General features: G+C 42.0%; 1 protein-coding gene and 1 pseudogene across 1 annotated transcript; both read right to left on the bottom strand.

The window, feature by feature from the left end:
* Positions 1-7975: 7975 nt before the first annotated feature.
* Positions 7976-11727, bottom strand: LOC118382751 (trace amine-associated receptor 13c-like). The gene has a single exon (XM_035769452.2). The coding sequence runs from the start codon at positions 11677-11679 to the stop codon at positions 10732-10734; it is 948 nt and encodes a 315-aa protein (XP_035625345.1). The 5' UTR covers positions 11680-11727; the 3' UTR covers positions 7976-10731.
* Positions 11728-16555: 4828 nt separating this feature from the next.
* On the bottom strand, positions 16556-17806 carry LOC118382750 (trace amine-associated receptor 3-like; annotated as a pseudogene).
* Between the last annotated feature and the right edge of the window lie 4917 nt (positions 17807-22723).

Raw genomic sequence — 22723 nt, 5'->3', positions numbered from 1 at the left:
AAAGTGCAAACCACCGCATTTAACCATGGCAAGGTGACAGGGAGTATGGTAGAATACAAACAGTGTAGATATTCCATCCCCAAGGCAATCAAACAGGCAAAACATCAGTACAGAGACAAAGTGGAGTCGCAATTCAATGATTCAATCACGAGACATATGTGGCAGGGTCTACATACAATCACAGTCTACAAAAGGAAAACTAGCCACGTCGCTGACATCTTGCTTCCAGACAAGCTAAACACCGTCTTCGCCCACTTTGACGATAACATAATGCCACCGATGCGACCCGCTTCCAAGGACTGTGGGATCTCCTTCTCCGTGGCCGATGTCAGTAAGACATTAGGGGGGGTTTTGACACCTTAAGGGCCGGTTTTGACACCTTAATACTCGGTTGTAAATTAGACAGGAGGTAAATCTCAACCTTTTCACAAAGGCCTGGGCTACCGGCCCAGACGGCATCTCAAGCCGCGTGTGCAGACCAGTTGGTGTGTTTACAGACATATTTAATCTCTCCCTATTCCAGTCTGCTATCCCAATATGCTTCAAGATGGCCACCACTGTTCCTGTACCCAAGAAAGCAAAGGTAACTGAACTAGATGACTATCACCCCGTAGCACTCATTCCTGTCATCATGAAGTGCTTTGAGAGACTAGTGTCATGACTCTCCTTGCTGAGGATCAAAGAACCATATCAGCTTGGTAAATAGCTGACAACAGCCAGACCCTCTTACCCACAGAAGAGGGGAAGGGGGTGGGCCGGTTTTGGCACCTTAATACTCGGTTGTAAATTAGACAGGAGGTGAATCTCACCCTTTTCACAAAGGCCTGGGTCCAACAGAGATACCAGAAGAAGACCTTCAACACGTAAATACATGTATTACTTCTTACCCAAAAGTTTGGGGCAAGGTATTAGGGTTACTGTGAAAGTAGTTCCCAAAAGTATCCAATTGTTACTTCACTCTCCATCCTGTGTAACGAGTGTCATATTTTGTTAGTCCGCTAGGGATCTGTCATCGTATTAAGTTTCTAACCAATAACCTATACCGTGTGTGTATCCTGTGTTATCATTTAGTTTGTTCGTAAATAAATAATCAAAATCAATTTGTGTGGTATGGAACGATCAGTAAGACTCGGGTTTGTGCAGATTCAAAAAGTATGCGACGTTCAGAATGAGACTGATATGAGGTAATTAATTAATAAGTGACTGTTAACGATATACAGTTGAAGTCAAAAGTTTACATACACTTAGGATGAAGTCATTAAAACTCGCTTTTCAACCTCTCCACAAATTTCTTGTTAACAAACAAGTTTTGGCAAGTCGGTTAGGACATCTACTTTGGGCATGACACAAGTCATTTTTCCAATAGATTATTTAACTTATAATTTACTGTATCACAATTCCAGTGGGTCAGAAGTTTACATACATTAAGTTGACTGTGTCTTTAAACAGCTTGGAAAATTACCCACAATTATGTCATGGCTTTAGAAGCTTCTGATAGGCTAATTGACATAATTTGAGTCAATTGGAGGTGTACATGTGGATGTATTGCAAGGCCTACTGTAACGGTTCTCTTGTGGTGAAGGAGAGTCGGACCAAAATGCAGCGTGTAGATTGCGATCCATGTTTATTGAAATAAACGTAACACGAATCTAAATACGAACACTACAAAACAATAAACGTAACGAAAACCGAAACAGCCTATACTAGTGTAAACTAACACAGAATAAAGACATCAAGACACAAAGGACAATCACCCACAAAACAACCATAGAATATGGCTGTCTAAATATGGTTCTCAATCAGAGACAACGATAAACACCTGACTCTGATTGAGAACCACTCCAGACAGCCATAGACTCTGCTAGATCACCCCACTAGCTACAATCCCACTATATACCAAAACCCCAAGACAAAACACACCACAATACAAAAACCCCCTGCCACACCCTGGCCTGACCCAATACATAAAGATAAACACAAAATACTTCGACCAGGGCATGACAGAACCCCCCCAAGGTGCGGACTCCCGAACGCACCTCAAAACAATATGGAGGGTCCGGGTGGGCGTCTATCCATGGTGGCGGCTCCGGCGCGGGACGTGGACTCCACTCAAACACTGTCTTAGTCCCTCCTCCTCGCGTCCTTGGATAGTCCACCCTCGCTGCCGACCATGGCCTAGTAGTCCTCGCACAGAACCCCACTGGACTGAGGAGCAGATCGGGACTGAGGGGCATCTCGGGACTGAGGCAGCTCGAGACTGAGGGGAAGCTCGAGAGTGAGAGAAAGCTCGGGAGTGAGAGGAAGCTCAGGAGTGAGAGGAAGCTCAGGCAGGTTGATGGATCTTGGCTGACTGGCAGATCCTGGCTGACTGGCAGATCCTGGCCGACTGGAAGTTCTGGCGGATCCTGGCAGACTGGCGGATCCTGGCTGACTGGCGGGTCCTGGCCGACTGGCGGATCCTGGCCGACTGGCGGATCCTGGCCGACTGGCGGATCCTGGCCGACTGGCAGATCCTGGCCGACTGGCACCTCTGGCGGATCCCTGGCTGGCACTGGCACTGGCTCTGGCGGATCCTGGCTGACTGGCACTTCTGGCGGATCCTGGCTGACTGGCACTTCCTGGCTGCTGGCACTTCTGCGGCAGACTGGTGGATCCTGGCAGACTGGCGGATCCTTGCAGACTGGCAGCTCCTTGTAGACTGACAGCTCTTTGCAGACTGACAGCTCTGGCTGCTTCATGCAGACTGACAGCTCTAGCTGCTTCATGCAGACTGACAGCTCTGACTGCTCCATGCAGACTGACAGCTCTGACTGCTCCATGCAGGCTGGCAGCTCTGGCTGCTCCATGCAGGCTGGCAGCTCCTTGCAGACTGGCAGCTCCTTGCAGACTGGCCGCTCCTTGCAGACTGGCAGCTCTGGGTGCTCCATGCAGGCTGACAGCTCCTTGCAGACTGACAGCTCCTTGCAGACTGGCAGCTCCTTGCAGACTGGCAGCTCCTTGCAGACTGACAGGTCTGGCTGCTTCATGCAGACTGACAGCTCTGGCTGCTCCATGCAGACTGATAGTTCTGACTGCTCCATGCAGACTGACAGCTCTGACTGCTCCATGCAGGCTGACAGCTCTGGCTGCTCCATGCAGACTGACAGCTCTGGCTGCTCCATGCAGACTGACAGCTTTGACTGCTCCATGCAGGCTGGCAGCTCTGGCTGCTCCATGCAGGCTGGCAGCACCTTGCAGACTGACAGCTCTGGCTGCTCCATGCAGAGTGACAGCTCTGGCTGCTCCATGTAGACTGGCAGCTCTGGCTGCTCCATGCAGACTGACAGCTCTGACTGCTCCATGCAGGCTGGCAGCTCTGACTGCTCCATGCAGGCTGGCAGCTCTGGCTGCGCTGAACAGACAGGAGACTCCGGTAAGCGCAGGAGAGGAGAAAGGCTCTGACAGCGCTGGAGAGGCGAGAGACTCCGACAGCGCAGGAGAGGCGAGGCGCACTGTAGGCCTGATGCGTGGTGCTGGCACTGGTGGTACTGGACCGAGGACACGCACAGGAAGCCTGGTGCGGGGAGCTGCTACCGGAGGGCTGGGGTGTGGAGGTGGTACTGGATAGACCGGACCGTGCAGGTGCACTGGAGCTCTTGAGCACCGAGCCTGCCCAACCTTACCTGGTTGAATACTCTCGGTCGCCCTGCCAGTGCGGCGAGGTGGCATAGCCCGCACTGGGCTATGCAGGCGAACCGGAGACACCGAGCGCAAGGCTGGTGCCATGTAAGCCGGCCCAAGTAGACGCACTGGGGACCAGATGCGTAGAGCCGGCTTCATGGCATTTGGCTCGACGCTCAATCTAGCCCGGCCGATACGCGGAGCTGGAATATACCGCACCGGGCTAAGCACCCGCACTGGGGACACCGTGCACACCACTGCATAACACGGTGCCTGCCCGGTCTCTCTAGCCCCCGGTAAGCACAGGGAGTTTGCGCAGGTCTCCTACCTGGCATAGCCATACTCCCTGTGAGCCCCCCCCAAGACATTTTTGGGGCTGACTCTCAGGCTTCCATCCGCGTTGCCGTGCTGCCTCCTCATACCAGCGCCTCTCCGCTTTCGCCACCTCCAGTTCTTCCTTGGGGCGGCGATATTCTCCAGGCTGAGCCCACGGTCCTTTACCGTCCAGTTCTTCCATCCATGTCCATTTCTCCAGGTGGTGCAGCCTCTCCCATTGCAGCTGCTGCTGCTCCTGCTGCTGCCGCCTCTGTTGCCTCTCCTGTGGCTCCTGCCTGTTAACACGCTGCTTGGTCCGTTTGTGGTGGGTGATTCCGTAACGGTTCTCTTGTGGTGAAGGAGAGTCGGACCAAAATGCAGCGTGTAGATTGCGATCCATGTTTATTGAAACAAACGTAACACGAATCTAAATACGAACACTACAAAACAATAAACGTAACGAAAACCGAAACAGCCTATACTAGTGTAAACTAACACAGAATAAAGACATCAAGACACAAAGGACAATCACCCACAAAACAACCAAAGAATATGGCTGCCTAAATATGGTTCCCAATCAGAGACAACGATAAACACCTGACTCTGATTGAGAACCACTCCAGACAGCCATAGACTCTGCTAGATCACCCCACTAGCTACAATCCCTCTATATACCAAAACCCCAAGACAAAACACACCACAATACAAAAATCCCCTGCCACACCCTGGCCTGACCCAATACATAAAGATAAACACAAAATACTTCGACCAGGGCGTGACACCTACTGTCAAACTCAGTGCCTCTTTGCTTGACATCATGGGAAAATCAAAAGAAATCAGCCAAGACCTCCGAAAATAAATTGTAGACCTCCACAAGTCTGGTTCATCCTTGGGAGGGAAAAAAAACCTGTGGCGGACTGCACTAGCATCGAATAATCCCCACGATATGCAACATTCAGTCAGCAACCAATACACGCAGTCAGTCATGAAAGCAAAGGCTAGCTTTTTCAAACAGAAATTAGCATCCTGTAGCTCTAACTCCAAAAGTTTTGGGACACTGTAAAGTCCATGGAGAATAATAGCGTCTCCCCACAGCTGCCCACTGCACTGAGGCTAGCTAACACTGTCAAAACCTACGGCTTGCCATGCTTTCCTCCTGGCTACCCTAACCCCGGTCAATAGCTCCACACCCCCTGCAGCTACTTGCCAAAGCCTCCCCAGCTTCTCCTTCACCCAAATCGAGATAGTAGATGTTCTGAAAGAGTTGCAAAACCTGGACCCGTACAAATCAGCTGGGCTAGACAATCTGGACCCGCTGTTCCTAAAATTATCCGCCGCCATTGTTGCAAACCCTATTACCAGTCTGTTCAACCTCTCTTTCGCATTGCCCGAGATCCCTAAAGATTGGAATGCTGCCGCGGTCATCCCCATCTTCAAAGGGGTGACACTCTAGACCCAAACTGTTATAGACCTATATCCATCCTGACCTGCCTTTCTAAAGTCTTCCAGTGCCAAGTTAATAAACAGATCACTGACCATTTCGAATACCCACCGTACCTTCTCCGCTGTGCAGTCCAGTTTTTGAGCTGGTCACGGGTACACCTCAGCAAAGCTCAAGGTACTAAACGATATAATAACCGCCATGGATAAAATACAGTACTGTGCAGCTGTCTTCATCGACCTGGCCAAGGCTTTCGACTCTGTCAATCTTATTGACAGACACAACAGCCTTGGTTTCTCAAATGACTGCCTCGCCTGGTTCACCAACTACTTCTCAGACAGAGTTCAGTCTGTCAAATCAGAGGGCCTCTGGCAATCCGGACCTCTGGCAGTCTCTATGGGTGTGCCAGAGTGTTCAATTCTCGGGCCAACTCTTTTCTCTGTATATGTCAACGATGTCGCTCTTGCTGAGGGTGATTCCCTGATCCACCTCTACGCAGACAACACCATTCTGTATACATCTTGCCCTTCTTTGGACACTGTGTTAATTAACCTCCAAACGAGCTTCAATGCCATACAACACTCTTTCCGTGGCCTCCAACTGCTCTTAAACGCAAGTAAAACCAAATGTATGCTTTTCAACCTTTCACTGGCTAGCATCACTACTCTGGACGTTTCTGACTTCGAATATGTGGACAACTTCAAATACCTAGGTGTCTGGCTAGACTGTAATCTCCCCTTCCAGACTCACATTAAACATCTCCAATCCAAAATTAAATCTAGAATCAGCTTCCTATTTCGCAACAAAGACTCCTTCACTCACGCCGCCATTGTTGTTTTTATTTGCTTTTACACACCAGTATTTCTACTTGCACATCACCATCTGCTCATCTATTACTCCAGTGTTCATTTGCTAAATTGTAATTACTTCGCTACTGTGGCCCTTACCTCCTCACGCCATTTGCACACACTGTACAGATTCTAGACATACTTTTTTTTCTATTGTGTTTTTGACTTTACGCTTGTTTATTCCATGTCTAACTCTGCGTTGTTGTTTATGTCGCACTGTTTTCCTTTATCTTGGCCAGGTCGCAGTTGTAAATAAGAACTTGTTCTCAACTAGCTTATCTGGTTAAATAAAGATGAGAAAAAAGAAAAAAAAATGTGGGGCTTATGTCGTGCCACTACAGGTGTGAATGACTAGGTAGCAATTGGAAATACTGTTAAGTATACTGTCAAAAAACACATTGTTTGGACTGTGTAGAGCAAGGCTATCCAACCCTGTTCCTGGAGAGCTACATGTTGCAATTTGCAACATCAACTACTTAGTTAAAGTACCTGAACTACTAACCATTAAAAAACATGTAACTGTAGCTTGCAAATCTTCCTTTTTTTCACAGCTGTCACAAATCCTGTTATGCCACAGCAACCTTGACTTAACTTCTATTTGCTTACATTTAATTTAAATTGTTGTTTTTTGGCAAGTTGTTATTATTATAATGTGTCTTTTTATCTGGATATGGTACACTTTGTACAACTCTCGTTTGCCCATGTTTCTTTGAGAGCCTATGAATTGTAAAATGTTGTGATACTCAACTCATCCTGTGCTATACACTTTTTTCTAACACATCAAATTCATGTCATTTTACTTAAAGGTACATTTATCGCAATATCAAATCATTTCTAGATGACAATTAAGTACCTTAATAGCCTAGTGGTTATCGGCCCAAAGCTCTAGCCTAGTGGTTAGAGCGTTGTGTTGCTGGGTTGAATCCCCGAGCTGACAAGGTAAAAATCTGTCATTCTGCCCCTGAACAAGGTAGTTAAAACCCACTGTTCCTAGACTGTCATTGTAAATAAGACTTTTTTCTGAACTGACTTGCCTAGTTAAATAAAGGATAAATAAATCAAAATAAAACCTTACAGTGATTGTTTTCAATTAAAATAGTCAGAAATAAACAACAATAGCTTCTTAGCAAAGAGAAATGTCTCAAGCAAGAATTTATCTAGGACCATCTGGGAGGGATCTGAGTGGGGAGTGGAAACCTGAAAACGAGCTTTTATTGGCTTCCTTATTCGTCTATTAATTAATTTACCCTCTATCCCACGAAAACAGGCTGAAATTTCAGGTGGTCTTTTCAGACAGTTCTTACACTAAAATATTGCATTTTCACAATTTCACAGTACTATTCCAACCTCAATTTTACAGTATTATCTCTGTGTTGTGTGCTTATTCTCCCATTTATATATTCCAGGTCATTTTATGAATCATAAATAAATAATAGTTATAATTATAATTTTAGTAACATTGACAAATGTGGGACGAATGAGTCATAAACGGTTAACAACGAAACGTTATTATAAAGTGTTTCCCATAATTTAATATTCTTACACTTTACACTCAACTTCTTGCACTACACAATTGAGTTAGACCTAGAAGTTATCTGATATAATTGAGTAACTTTACTACATTTGTTAAAAGTGTTGTGTCCCCATTGGGCCACTAAAGGGGTGACGTTAAACAATCAATATATGAAGTGATTCATGAAGTCCTCAAAATGTACTTTATTTTACAGTACTTAAATACCTTACATGTCTGGACAGGAGTTGGCACCTCTCAGTTTTGGACCGTTTCGTTCATAAACCCATTTAGCAGGATCCGGTACCTCGCAGGCATGAAAAACAATTGTCCATGTTTACAATGGAAAAATTCTACAACAAAAAAAGCAATCATAGTTCAAGGAATTGATTTGTGTTGGGCAGGATCAGGTTCATGGTTTGCCAACATTGTAGCCTATATAGACTAACACGTGGCCATTGTTGTGGAGAGAGAGAGAGTAGCGGGTCTATATCTCTCACATACAGTGCATTCAGAAAGTATTCAGACCCCTTGAATTTATTTACATTTTGTTACGTAACAGCCTTATTCTAAAATGGATTAATTACATGTTTTTCCTCATCAATCTACACACAATAGCCAATAATGACAAAGCAAAAGCAGGTTTTTAGAAATGTATTTAGTATTAAATATCTTATTTTTAAATAAGGACCACTCAGGACCTCAGACGGGGGCGAAGGTTCACCTTCCAACAGGAGAACGACCCTAAGCACACAGACAAAACAACAAAGGAGTGTCTTCGGGACTAGTCTCTGAATGTCCTTGAGTGGCCTAGCCATAGCCATAGCCCGGACACATTATGTGTGTCTCCACACACCTAGGCCTAGGCCATTGATGAATTCAAGACAAGGTCGTTTTTATTGATCTCAGATTCTCAGTTTGTCAGTGTCAAAGTAGCCTGTCATTTAGATAATTTGAGAGGTGTTAAAAAGTATTCTAAAATTATGTAGAATTTGAAATGTGTTTATAAAACGTCACATTTTCCACAGACCCCTAGGCTACAAAAATGATCCCCATGTGTGCAACTTCTCCAAGCCTTCGACTCTACTGCTATATGCCAGTACTCAAAATCGATGGTTATGCATACAATGCAGGTCAACCCCTGTCGGGCTCACTTTTTGCTCCGGCACCTCCTAATTTAGAAATGAAACAATGCACAATCCTATAACCATAAAATGTTCTTCATAACACCTACGGCGTAACTTTAGCTTATTTAGGGAGCCATTTATCATAACAGCATTGTATATGATACAACAACACCAGGTAAATGGATATACAACAAATTATTCTTATTATTGTTATTTTAGAGTAGTACAATCACGGATCAACAACAGAAACATAGAGGTCAATTGATGTATGACAGGATTGAATGTTTCTGAGCTCATCTAGCCTGTCACTCAGCATGTCAGTTGGCCAGTTTCTTCTTCGAGTTAAGGGAGACTTTGATTCAGTTATATCATGGGGACAAATACTATTTGTCAGACATCAGAACAACCACACTGTACTCTGAACCAATCACCCTATTACAAAAAAGTGACTTAGAAATGTGATTTTCAGTTTAGTTATATCAATCAAATCACGTGATTACCTTGTAAAACAACATTTCACCCCAAAAAATATAGATATTTTGAATAATTCACTATAACCCATTTAATCAAATTTGCCCTCCTCAACAGCTTCAAAGGTAGCTCCCAAACACTTGGCACTAGGAACATTTACAATGCAAGTCTAACTACTGTACTGTGACAATTAACATGCCTTGCACAAACTCCTGTCATTGTGTAAATTTCTATTTTAGGGCATTATTATTTATGTCATAATTGCATGTAGTTACCTTTTACCATCAAATTCTTACACAATACACCATTGAGTTAGACCTGGACGTTGTATTGTATCATGCAGTATTGTACAGGTAACTGACAAAATAATGGAAACACTTTAGTATATCTTCATTTCAACAAGGAACATAGACTGAGATCAAGGTCTCTTTTACAGCTGGGCCCTGCGTATACATGTTTACACATACAGTTTAGGTACAATGATTAAAAAACTAAACAAGACAAACAAAACGATCACAGACACAAAACAAACAGATTACATTTACTAACAGTGGCAGCGTAGCCTAGTGGTTGGACTAGTAACCGGAAGGTTGCGAGATCAAACCCCCGAGCTGACAAGGTACAAATCTGTCGTTCTGCCCCTGAACAGGCAGTTAACCCACTGTTCCCAGGCCGTCATTGAAAATAAGAATATGTTCTTAACTGACTTGCCTGGTTAAATAAAGGTAAAATAAATAAAAAAATCAATAAAAAGAACTTGCATTACCCAAAACCGTTACAACCAATATAAAAATAAAAATGCTCCAATAAATATTTAAAATGAGCAACAGGGGGACAAGAGTCTCAAGTTTAAGTTTAGTCTGCAGGCTATTCCATAAGCAAGGAGCGTAACAGGAAAAGGCAGCCATACCCAACTCTGTGGAAACCGCATGGGCCTCAAGTGTAATCCATGCTTGAGACCTGGGTTTAGGAATTCTAATTCTAATATTGATGAGTGATGATAAATAAGAAGGTAACTTTTTCAGAAGTGCTTTATAGACAAACACGAGAGCATGTTGTTCTCGTCTCACGGACAGCGAAGTCCAATCCACATTTTGATATTAAACACAGTGGTGAGTTCTGTAGCCAGCACCCGTAATAAACCTGTGTGCAATGATAAGTAGCATCCAGCGATTTAAGTGTTGAGGCCATAGCATGCATGTAAATAATATCCCCATAATCTATAACAGACATAAAAGTAGCTTGCACAATTTGTAGAGGACAAACATGTCCTGTATACATATTAATTTTGGAAATAAGCAATTACAACAACAATATAGTTTCAAATAACATTATCAAATTTGTCAAATAAAAACAGAATTATAAACGCCTTAACTTCAGAGTTAAAATATGTTTAGCTGTCACTTTGAACCATGGATAAAAGAAAGCATAAATTATTGGATTAATTAAGGAATTAACAAATGGCAGAAAGCTTAAGTAATTTGATGATTGGTGAGAAAAAAACTGCATAAAAAAAATTGGAGTCCAACAAGATAGATAGGTGAAAACTACAATAGATAGAGTTTTTGCTGCTTTTCTCTCAGTCTTATTCACCTGTACAGTTTTAACACCAGACTGGATGGCAACCTCTACTGAAAATACCTTTCTGGCCTGTGATCTGGCGACCACAAATATTTTCAAATAAAGTGTTATAATAATAGAGCACGGGACAACCATTGTAATTACAAGGTCAATGATGCTACTCGAGTCATATACTTCAACAATAAAACATTCTTCAAAACACCTTCTAGGTACTTCTACATTTACAGTTATTTTTATGAAAGCAGCATTGTATATGATACAACAAAACCATATAATGGATATACAACATGTAATTCTTGTTAATGTTATTCTAGAGTGGTAAAATAAGGGATCACACACAGCAACATAGCGGTCAATAGATATCAATACCAAATTCCCGAGAGATAGGGATAGAATGAAATAACTGATGTAGACATAAAACACACAGAAATATTTCCCCAAAAACCAACATGATTCCATTATTGCTACGGTCCCTACTGGTATCACAATCAGTCCCACCAGGAGATCTGCCACAGCCAGAGAAAGGATGAGCAGATTGGTTGGAGTGTGGAGCCGCTTGAAGTGAAAGATAGAGATGACCACCAATATGTTCAAAAAGACTGTAACCGCTCCAATCGATAAGAAGAATATGTACAGTGTTATGTACATCGATGTTGATAGCAAAAACTTTCTGCAAGAAGAGTTATGTTCTGGAAAACAGTTCTGAGCATCATCGTGTTCCTCCATTTGTAATAAAGGATAAAAATACTGAGGTCCTGCTCTTGCGTAGTCCTGTGTGTGACTCTGTCAGGTCAGCCTTCTGACAAACTCTGAGCTCTGCCTCTCTATTTATCCCTGAGTGACAAACATACACTCCCCCTCCTCAGAGTATCTCGGCACACACAAACACCACCAAAGCATTTAGTGTTAGGAAATGTAAAACTTGTATTGGAGTTTTGAAAAAGCTTCTGAAGTTTGTAATTTGTAATTACAAATGCTGATGTTCCAGATACTCAACTAGTCTAAAGAAGGCCAGTTGTATTGCTTCTTCAATCAGAACAACAGTTTTCAGCCGTGCTAACATAATTGCAAAAGGGTTTTCTAATGATCAACTAGCCTTTTAAAATGATAAACTTGGATTAGCTAGTTCAACGTGCCATTGGTTGCTGATAATGGGCCTCTGTACACCTATGTACAGTGCCTTGCGAAAGTATTCGGCCCCCTTGAACTTTGCGACCTTTTGCCACATTTCAGGCTTCAAACATAAAGATATAAAACTGTATTTTTTGTGAAGAATCAACAACAAGTGGGACACAATCATGAAGTGGAACAACATTTATTGGATATTTCAAACTTTTTTAACAAATCAAAAACTGAAAAATTGGGCGTGCAAAATTATTCAGCCCCCTTAAGTTAATACTTTGTAGCGCCACCTTTTGCTTCGATTACAGCTGTAAGTCGCTTGGGGTATGTCTCTATCAGTTTTGCACATCGAGAGACTGACATTTTTTCCCATTCTTCCTTGCAAAACAGCTCGAGCTCAGTGAAGTTGGATGGAGAGCATTTGTGAACAGCAGTTTTCAGTTCTTTCCACAGATTCTCGATTGGATTCAGGTCTGGACTTTGACTTGGCCATTCTAACACCTGGATATGTTTATTTTTGAACCATTCCATTGTAGATTTAGCTTTATGTTTTGGATCATTGTCTTGTTGGAAGACAAATCTCCGTCCCAGTCTCAGGTCTTTTGCAGACTCCTTCAGGTTTTCTTCCAGAATGGTCCTGTATTTGGCTCCATCCATCTTCCCATCAATTTTAACCATCTTCCCTGTCCCTGCTGAAGAAAAGCAGGCCCAAACCATGATGCTGCCACCACCATGTTTGACGGTGGGGATGGTGTGTTCAGGGTGATGAGCTGTGTTGCTTTTACGCCAAACATAACGTTTTGCATTGTTGCCAAAAAGTTCAATTTTGGTTTCATCTAACCAGAGCACCTTCTTCCACATGTTTGGTGTGTCTCCCAGGTGGCTTGTGGCAAACTTTAAACAACACTTTTTATGGATATCTTTAAGAAATTGCTTTCTTCTTGCCACTCTTCCATAAAGGCCAGATTTGTGCAATATACGACTGATTGTTGTCCTATGGACAGAGTCTCCCACCTTAGCTGTAGATCTCTGCAGTTCATCCAGAGTGATCATGGGCCTCGTGGCTGCATCTATGATCAGTCTTCTCCTTGTATGAGCTTAAAGTTTAGAGGGACGGCTTTTCTTGGTAGATTTGCAGTGGTCTGATACTCCTTCCATTTCAATATTATCGCTTGCACAGTGCTCCTTGGGATGTTTAAAGCTTGGGAAATATTTTTCTATCCAAATCCGGCTTTAAACTTCTTCACAACAGTATCTCGGACCTGCCTGGTGTGTTCCTTGTTCTTCATGATGCTCTTTTATCTTACAGTCATGTGTGCATACATTCTTAACGGACCTCTGAGCGACTATCACATGTGCATGATGCTCTCTGCATTTATCACAGTGCAGGTGCATTTTGATTACACACAGGTGGATTGTATTTATCATCATTAGTCATTTAGGTCGACATTGGATCATTCAGAGATCCTCACTGAACTTCTGGAGAGAGTTTGCTGCACTGAAAGTAAAGGGGCTGAATAATTTTGCACACCCAATTTTTCAGTTTTTGATTTGTTAAAAATGTTTGAAATATCCAATAAATGTCATTCACTTCATGATTGTGTCCCACTTGTTGTTGATTCTTCACAAAAAAATACAGTTTTATATCTTTATGTTTGAAGCCTGAAATGTGGCAAAAGGTCGCAAAGTTCAAGGGGGCCGAATACTTTCGCAAGGCACTGTAGATATTTCATAAAAAATCTGCAATTTCCAGCTACAATAGTAATTTACAACATTAACAATGTCTACACTGTATTTCTGATCAATTTGATGTGATTTTAATGGACAAAAAATGAGATTTTCTTTCAAAAACAAGTACATTTCTAAGTGACCCCAAACTTTTGAACTGTACTGTATATTTGAGCTCTCGAGTGGTGCAGCGGTCTAAGGCACTGTGTCTCAGTGCTAGAGGCGTCACAACAGACCTTCGATTCCAGGCTGTATCACAACCGGCTGTGATTGAGAGTCACATAGGGCGGCACACATTTGGCCCAGCATCTTACTTGTTAGTTTTTAGCCTTGGTAGGCCGTCATTGTAAAGAGGAATTTGTTCTTAACTGACTTGACTTGTTAAATAAAGGTTAAATAAATAAACAGTGTTGGAAAAAGTACTCAATTGCCATACTTGGGTAAAAGTGAAGATACCTTGATAAAAATGACTCACCTAAAATTGAAAGTCCCCCGGTAAAATACTACTTGAGTAAAATAAAAAATATGTATTTGGTTTTAAATATACTTAAGTATCAAAAGTAAATGGAATTGCACAAATATACTGAAGTAAAAGTATAAATATTTTCAAATTCCCTGTATTAACAAAACCCAAACGGCACAATTTTCTTATTTTTTCTTATTGATGGATAGCCAGGGGCACACACACCAACACTCAGACATAATATGTCAAACATATGTCAGACTTTTTGTTTTGTTTAAACAGCCTATTCGTTTTTGCCAGCTCAAGAGGTTTAACTCCCCAAAGGCCTCAATGGTCCATTTCTTCACTGTATGTTTGACAGGCTTGCAGGTTTTTCGTTCCTGTCTGTATGAGGGAATGAGTTGGATCATCACATACTCATACTTTCCGAGAGTGGCGTGGTATGCCCCTTTAATGATGCTGTAACAATGGTCCAGATTTTCCCATTCTCTTGTGGGGCATTTTGCCCGTTTTTTTTTTAATCTGGGCAGATCGTAGCTCAGACTTTTGTGGTTGGAAACCCTTAGAATGATGAATGCAGAATTCAGGTATTTCCTTTCCTCCTCTGTAACTTTGACATCCAGAAGCTGTCGTGTCATCTGCGCACAGGCTTGCTGTGGTATGTACACACCAGCCAGTGAAAGATGTGCTGCAAAGTAAGTTTTATCATTCTGAATTCCTCCTGTAGATAGCTGGCTATGCATCGATGGGGGGCAGAGTGAGCTCATGTTATGCCTATGTAGCAGACATGAGCCGTTCATGATCACATGAGGAGGTAGCCTCGCCTGCGAACTTCAAAACCAGTGTCTGCCCTCAGTCCAAGGGGAAATTTCCTAAAGATGTTGGTTGCTCACATGGGAGACCCGGGTTCATATCCTGCCTATTACAATGGCACCCCATGTTGGGCACTCTCTCATGGGGGAGGAGGTCAAAGGGTGGTAAATATAGCGGACATGAGTCGGTCATTATCACGTGATTAGATAGCCCTGCCTGCAAACTTCAAAACCAGTGTCTGCCCTTAGACCGGGATCATATCCTCCATGTTACGTCACTAAAGGTGTGAATGGCTAGCAAGCTAGTGGCAGTATTGTCAAGTATACTGTCATCAAAACACATTGTTTGGACTGTATGAAGCAGGGCTCTCCAACCCTGTTCCTGGAGAGCTACATGTTGCAATTGCAACATCAACTACTTAGTTACCTGACCAACTACCAATCAAAAAAACATAATAATAATATAGCTCGCTGTTACCGTAGTCTGCACACATTAAGGAGTGCCAATAATGATGAAACCTTGATTTTGGTTAAATGTATTTTGTATTAAATAATTGTAAGATTTTGGTTGTTTCCATTTAAACATTAATACAGTACAGTATTTCTCACATGTTGGTATTTTGAGTTTATCTCTATAATTATATTGTTTATATTTTTTAAAGTATTGTTTGTGCATTGGCAGTCATTTTGGAGCACACTGTACCATAAGGCTTTATACAAATGGCCTGGACTTCATAGTTTACAGGCCACATCAGGCCTGCAAGTAGGGTTCAAAAATGCCCCCAACTTTCCTGAAAAAATCTTCAAACCAGGATTTCTTGGAAATTTACCAGGATTTTTGCAAGACTAACTGTAAGTGATGTGTAATTCGTATTGGAATCTAGCCAGCCTTAGGCTATCCAACAGTTGAAATGTTTTATTCACTCACAACCTGCATTTATAATGACTGCCAGGTTTAATAACAGTGAGAGGAAACTACCTAGGCCATTTAAACTGGAACAACCATTTCAGTAACGGGTGCACAAATTCAATGATTAGATTAGTTTAGATTTTTTTTTAAATCTTTGTGTAACATACCATTTAATCAATCAATTACTCAATGTACATGCACCCAGACCCTTACCACAACAAACATATATGTTGTAAGTCTAATGACTTGCAAAAAGTCCTGTGATTGTGCGAATCTTTCTTTTGGGGCATTATTATTTGTCATTTTTTCACATTGTTACATTTTAACATCAAATTCTTACAAAATACACCATTGATATAGACCTGGACAGTATATGTTATCAAGCAGTATTGTACATTACTACACTTGTTAAAGACATTGTGTCGCCATTGAGCCACTAGAGGGTGGTGTTAAATAACATCTGGATTGATTCATGACGTCCTCAAAATGTACTTTACTTTTAGAATACTTACATACTATTTATCATTAAATAACATGGAACAAACACAGACTTTGGTCCTTGGAATGTACACCCCAAAATGACTAAAATGTCTTTATAACAAGCTTATGCCTTTGGCAATTAACATGTCATTACAATCCAATACAGCCAAATCATGCTGTATCAACACCACATTCTGAATCAACACCAAATGTATCTATAATAACAACAGCTAACTGAGATAAGTAATGTAATGTATTATGAAAGAAACAATTACAACAACAGTATAGTTTGAAAATAACATCAAATCTGTGTTTGTCAAACTTTTGAAAAAAAATGTAGGAACTATAAACGCCTTAATTTTAGAGTTAAAATATGTTTAGCTATCGCTTTGAACCATGGATAAAAGAAAGCATAAATTATTGGATTAATTAAGGAATTAAGAAATGGCAGCAAGAGTAAGTAAGTTAATGATTGTAGAAAAAAAAAATGTAGAAAAAAAATTGAAATCCAACAAGTGAGATAGGTGAAAACTACAATAGATAGAGTTTTTAATGCTTTTCTCTCAGTCTTATTCACCAGTAAAGTTTTAACACCAGACTTGGTGGCAGCCTCTTTTGAAAATATCTTTCTGGCCTGTGATCTGGCGACGACAAATATTTTGAAATAAAGTGTTATAATAATATTGCTTGGGACAACCATTATAATTACAAAATCAATGGTTTTACTCCAGTTAAATCCTTCAAAAATAAAACATTCTTCAAAACACATGTTGGGTACCTGTAGAGTTACAGAGTTATTTGAAATAGCAGCATTGTATATGCTACACCAACACCAGGTAATCAATATCCAACAGATAATTCTTGGTATTGTTATTTTTGAGTGGTACAACAAGGGATAACACACAGCTACATAACGGTCAATAGATATCAAAACCAAATTGCCCAGAGATAAAGAAATAAGTAACCGATGTAGAGAAAAAACACACAGAAATATTTCCCAAAAACCCAGCATGATTCCATTACTGCCACAGTCACTACTGGTATCGCAATCAGTCCCACCAGGAAATCTGTCACAGCCAGAGAGAGGATGAGCAGGTTGGTTGGAGTGTGGAGCTGCTTGAAGTGATAGATCGAGATGATCACCAGTATGTTCAAAAATACTGTAACCGCTGAAATTAATGAGAACAAAATGTACAGTGTTATGTATATAGATGTCGATAGCGAAGCCTTCCTGCAAGAAGAGTTATGAAAACAGTGTTGAGCATCTTTGTGTTCCTCCATTTGTAAGAAAGGGTAAAAATTCTGAGGTCCTGCTCCTGTTTGATCCTTTGTATGACCCTGTCAGGTCACCCTTCTGACAGACTACGAGCTCTGCCTCTCTATTTATCCCTGTGTGACTGAGGGAAACTCCCCCTCCTCAGAGTCTCTCGACACACACACCACTAAAACATACATACTGTAAGTGAGCACAAAATAATTACAAATGGTCAGAAAAACAAATAATTTGTGGAACCATATTGAGATCAAACACAGCAATATAGTGGTGAATAGATGTATGACAAGTCTGACAATTTTAATCTGGAAAAAAATTGTATGGTCTATGTTTTGGTGACTCAAAGGCTATTTGACATGGGAAATAGGATGACTGTTTTGGGTGATATCAGTGCTCAGCTTGGACTTCACACTACTTCACAACCTCAAAAGACATGACGGGACGGCATGTCAGTGTATAGGAATGTCGACAGTAGGGATGTTAATAAGATGGCATAACCTCATGGTATATGCACTAATGAGCACGTAAATCTAAATTAATAGTGCCATCATAGGAAAATGCAATATACAGTGCATTCATTTCTGCAAATTTACTACAAATACAAAACTTAAATACCTTATTCATGTAAGTATTCAGAAAATTTGCTATGCGACTGGAAACTGGGCTTAGGTGCATCCCGTTTCCATTGATCACCCTTCAGATGTGTCTACAACTTGGGAGTCCACCTGTGGTAAATTCAAATGATTGGACATGATTTGGAAAGGCAAAAACCAAGTCATGAGTTTGAAGGAATTGTCCGTAGAGCTCCGAGACAGGATTGTGTCAAGGCACAGATCTGGGGAAGGGTACCAAAACATTTATGCAGCATTGGTCCCCAAGAACACAGTGGCCGCCATCATTCTTAGATGGAAGAAGTTTGGAACCACCAAGACTCTTCCTAGAGCTGGTCGCCTGGCCAAACTGAGCAATCGGGTGAGAAGGGCCTTGGTCAGGGAGAGCCTTGGTGACCCAATTGTCACTGACAGAGTTCCAGAGTTCCTCCGTGGAGATGGGAGAACCTTCCAAATGGACAACCATCTCTGCAGAACTCCATCAATCAGGCCTTTATGGTATATTGACCAGACGGAATCACTCATCAGTAAAAGGCACATGACAGCCTGCTTGGAGATTGCCAAAAGGCACCTAAAGGACTCTCAGACCATCAAATCAAATAGATTTATAAAGCCCTTCTTACATCAGCTGATATCTCAAAGTGCTGTACAGAAAGACAGCCTAAAACCCCAAACAACAAGCAATGCAGGTGTAGAAGCACAGTGGCTAGGAAAAATCCCCATCGAAAGGCCAGACAGAACCTATGAAGAAACCTAGAGAGGAACCGATGAGGTGTGGCCAGTCCTCTTCTGGCTGTGACGGGTGGAGTTTATAACAGAACATGGCCAGGATGTTCAAATGTTCATAGATGACCAGCAAGGTCAAATAATAATAATCACAGTTGTTGTCAAGGGTGCAACAGGTCAGCACCTCAGGAGTAAATGTCAGTTGGCTTTTCATAGCCGATCATTCAGACGATGAGAAACAAGATGCTCTGGTCTGATGAAACCAAGATTGAACTCTTTAGCCAAGCGTTGCGTGTGGAGGAAACCTGGCACAACCCTTACGGTGAAGCATGGTGATGGCAGCATCATGCGGTGGGGATGTTTTTCAGTGACAGGGACTGGGAGACGTGTCAGGATCAAGGGAAAGAAAAGATGTACGGAGCAAAGTATAGAGAGATCCTTGATGAAAACCTGCTCCAGCATGCCCAGGACCTCAGACTGGGGCATAAATTCACATTCTAACAGGACAACAGCCAAGGCAACACAGGAGTGCAGTGTTAGTAACAACATGATTAGGGACTATGTTCATTGTTGTTTAGGGGAAGGGGAAAAGGTCAGTTGTACAACTGAATGCGTCTTCCACATTTAACCCAACCCCTCTGAATCAGAGAGGTGCGGGGGGGATGCCTGAGTCAACATCCACAGCGCCTGGGGAACAGTGGGTTAACTGTCTTGCTCAGGGGCAGAACAACATATTTTTACATTGTCAGCTCAGGGATTCAATCCAGTAACCTCTCGGTTACCGGCCCAATGCTCTAACCACTAGGCTACCTACCAACCTAACTAGCTAACGTTAGCTGGCTGGCACGTTAGCTAACGTTACGTAACCTTTGCGATCTTACATGTTGTTTACTTAGCTCGGTTCATTATTTACCTAGCTAGCTAGCTACATGTCTTAAGTTAAAGTGTACTGTTAGCTAGCTAGCTAACGTTACTTGTATGATTACTTGTGTCCCAGAACCGTTTGCTTTGCTAGTTAGATCCTAATGTTAGCTAGATCACATTGAACCTGGTTGGTAGCTTTCAGCATTTTCATGCAGGGTAGTAACAACATGATTTGGCACTGTGTTCATTGTTGTATAACTAGCTAATGTTAGCTGGCTGGCTCGTTAGCTAACGTAACATGACGTGTGTGATCTTACACGTTGTTTACCTAGCTAGGTTCATTGGTTACCTAGCTAGCTACCTACATGTCTTAAGCTCTAAGTGTACAACACCTATTGAATATGGCTGGTGCCAGTAAACGTTGGCAAAAAAAGCGTAAGAGATTCTCAGATTCTCGCCTTACTTTCGCATATATTTGTCCAACATATTGAGTGACTGAAACTTAAACATCAGACAGCAAACAATGTACGAGCTGTGATTTACAACCTGATCATTTATCACCCTGTTTACTTATAAAAAAACACACAATAGGTTGTCCAGGTGTTCTCTGACATGGCACAAGTGTGGGGGGATGGGCCACGGCCGGCTACAGGCATAAGCGAAATAAGCGGTTGCTTAGGGCCCCCGGCCAGTCTCAACTCGTCTCTGACGATACCAGCGTACAGGGTCAATCAGGCAGGATATAACCCTACCCACTTTGCCGAAGCACAGCCCCCCATACCACTAGAGCAGTGGTTCCCAAATTTTGTATAATCCCGTACCCCTTCAAACATTCAATCTCCATCTGCGTACCCCGTTTAGCACCAGGGTTAGTGCACTCCCAAATATTGTTTTTTGCCATCATTGTAAGCCTGCCACATATATACTATAGAATACTTTTATAAAACATAAGAATGAGTGTGAGTTTTTTGTCACAACCCGGCTCGTGGGAAGTGACCAAGAGCTCTTATACGACCAGGGCACAAATAATAATAATCAATAATGTTGCTCTTAATTTAACCGTCTTACAGATAAAACCTGATTTGTTCACCAAAAATTGTGAATAACTCACCACATGTTAATGAGAAGAGTGTGCTTGAAAGGATGCTCAAAACTCTGCAAAGTTGAGTTGTATTGGAGAGAGTCTCAGTCTTAAATACTTTTCTACACACAGTCTGTGCCTGTATTTAGTTTTCATGCTAGTGAGGGCCAAGAATCCACTCTCACATAGGTACTTGGTTGCAAAGGGAATCAGTGTCTTCACAGCAAGGTTTGCCAAGGCAGGATACTCTGAGCACAGCCCAATCCAGAAATCTGGCAGTGGCTTCTGATTAAATTGTGAGTCCAGCCAACATGTCAGATTTAAAAAAGACTTTTCGGCGAAAGCACAAGAAGCTATTATCTGATAGCCTGCACCGTCTACACCAGCAGTGGACAAAGGAGCTAGCATATGCATTACATGCATTACCTTTGATGAGCTTCTTTTGTTGGCACTCCAATATGTCCCATAAACATCACAATTGGTCCTTTTGTTAGATTAATTCCGTCCATATATATCCAAAGTGTCCATTTATGAAGCGGGTTTGATCCAGAAAAAAACAAAAGCACAACGTCACTACAAAATATTTCAAAAGTTGCCTATAAACTTTGCCAAAATATTTCAAACTGCTTTTGTAATACAACGTTAGGTATTTTTAAACGTTATAATCGATCAAATTGTAGATGGGGCAATCTGTATTCAATACAGGAAAGATAACAAACCAGCGCAACTCACAAAAGTGTCCCCAGTTCCGAGTTGGCCTACTTCTCCTTTGCACAAAGGAATAACAACCAAATTCCGAAGACTTGCGACAACCAGTGGAAGCGGTAGGAACTGAAAATAGGTTCCTATGAAATATCCCATGGCAAAGACGATAGAAGAAAAAAAATAGGGGAAAAGAATTCTGAACAGTTAGTCCTCGGGGTTTTGCCTGCTACATAAGTTCTGTTATACTCACAGACATTATTCAAACAGTTTTAGAAACTTCAGAGTATTTTCTATCCAAATCTATGAATAATATGCATATATTATATTCTTGGCATGAGTAGCAGGAAGTTGAAATTGGGCACACTATTTATCCAAAGTGAAAATTCTGCCCCCTAGCGTTATTAAAGAAAACTTTAAGCTTGTCTCTCAATTAAAAAAATAACATGTCAATACTTTGTCCCTTGATAACCTGCGCACTTCTGTATGTTGTAAAAGCGATACATGGTCGCTGCCCATATCATTGCATAGGGCAGAAAATACACAAGAGTTCAGGGGCCTTGCTTGAACAAAGTTAACCACTTTCACTGTAGTGTCCAAAATGCATTTTAAGCTGTCAGGCATTTCCTTGGCAGCAAGAACCTCTCGGTGGATGCTGCAGTGCACCCAAGTTGTGTCGGGAGCAACTGCTTGCACGCGCGTTACCACTCCACTCTGTCTCCCTGTCATGACTTTTCGGCCATCTGTATATATACCAAACCATTTTGACCACCAAAGTCCATTTGATATCACAAAGCTGTCCAGTACTTAAAAAATATCCTCTCCTGTTGTCCTGGTTTCCAGTGGTTTGCAGAAAAGCATGTCTTCCTTAATTCCCCCGCCCCCCCCATACACGTAAATTACATATACCAGGAGCTGTGCCAGGCCCGCCACGTCTGTTGACTCATCCAGCTCTAACGCATAGAATTCACTGGCTTGTATGCAAATGGCGGCACAGA

The sequence above is a fragment of the Oncorhynchus keta genome, chromosome 12 (assembly GCF_023373465.1).
Source record: "Oncorhynchus keta strain PuntledgeMale-10-30-2019 chromosome 12, Oket_V2, whole genome shotgun sequence".
NCBI classification, from domain to species: Eukaryota; Metazoa; Chordata; class Actinopteri; order Salmoniformes; family Salmonidae; genus Oncorhynchus; species Oncorhynchus keta.
This window is presented reverse-complemented; position numbering and strand designations above follow the sequence as displayed.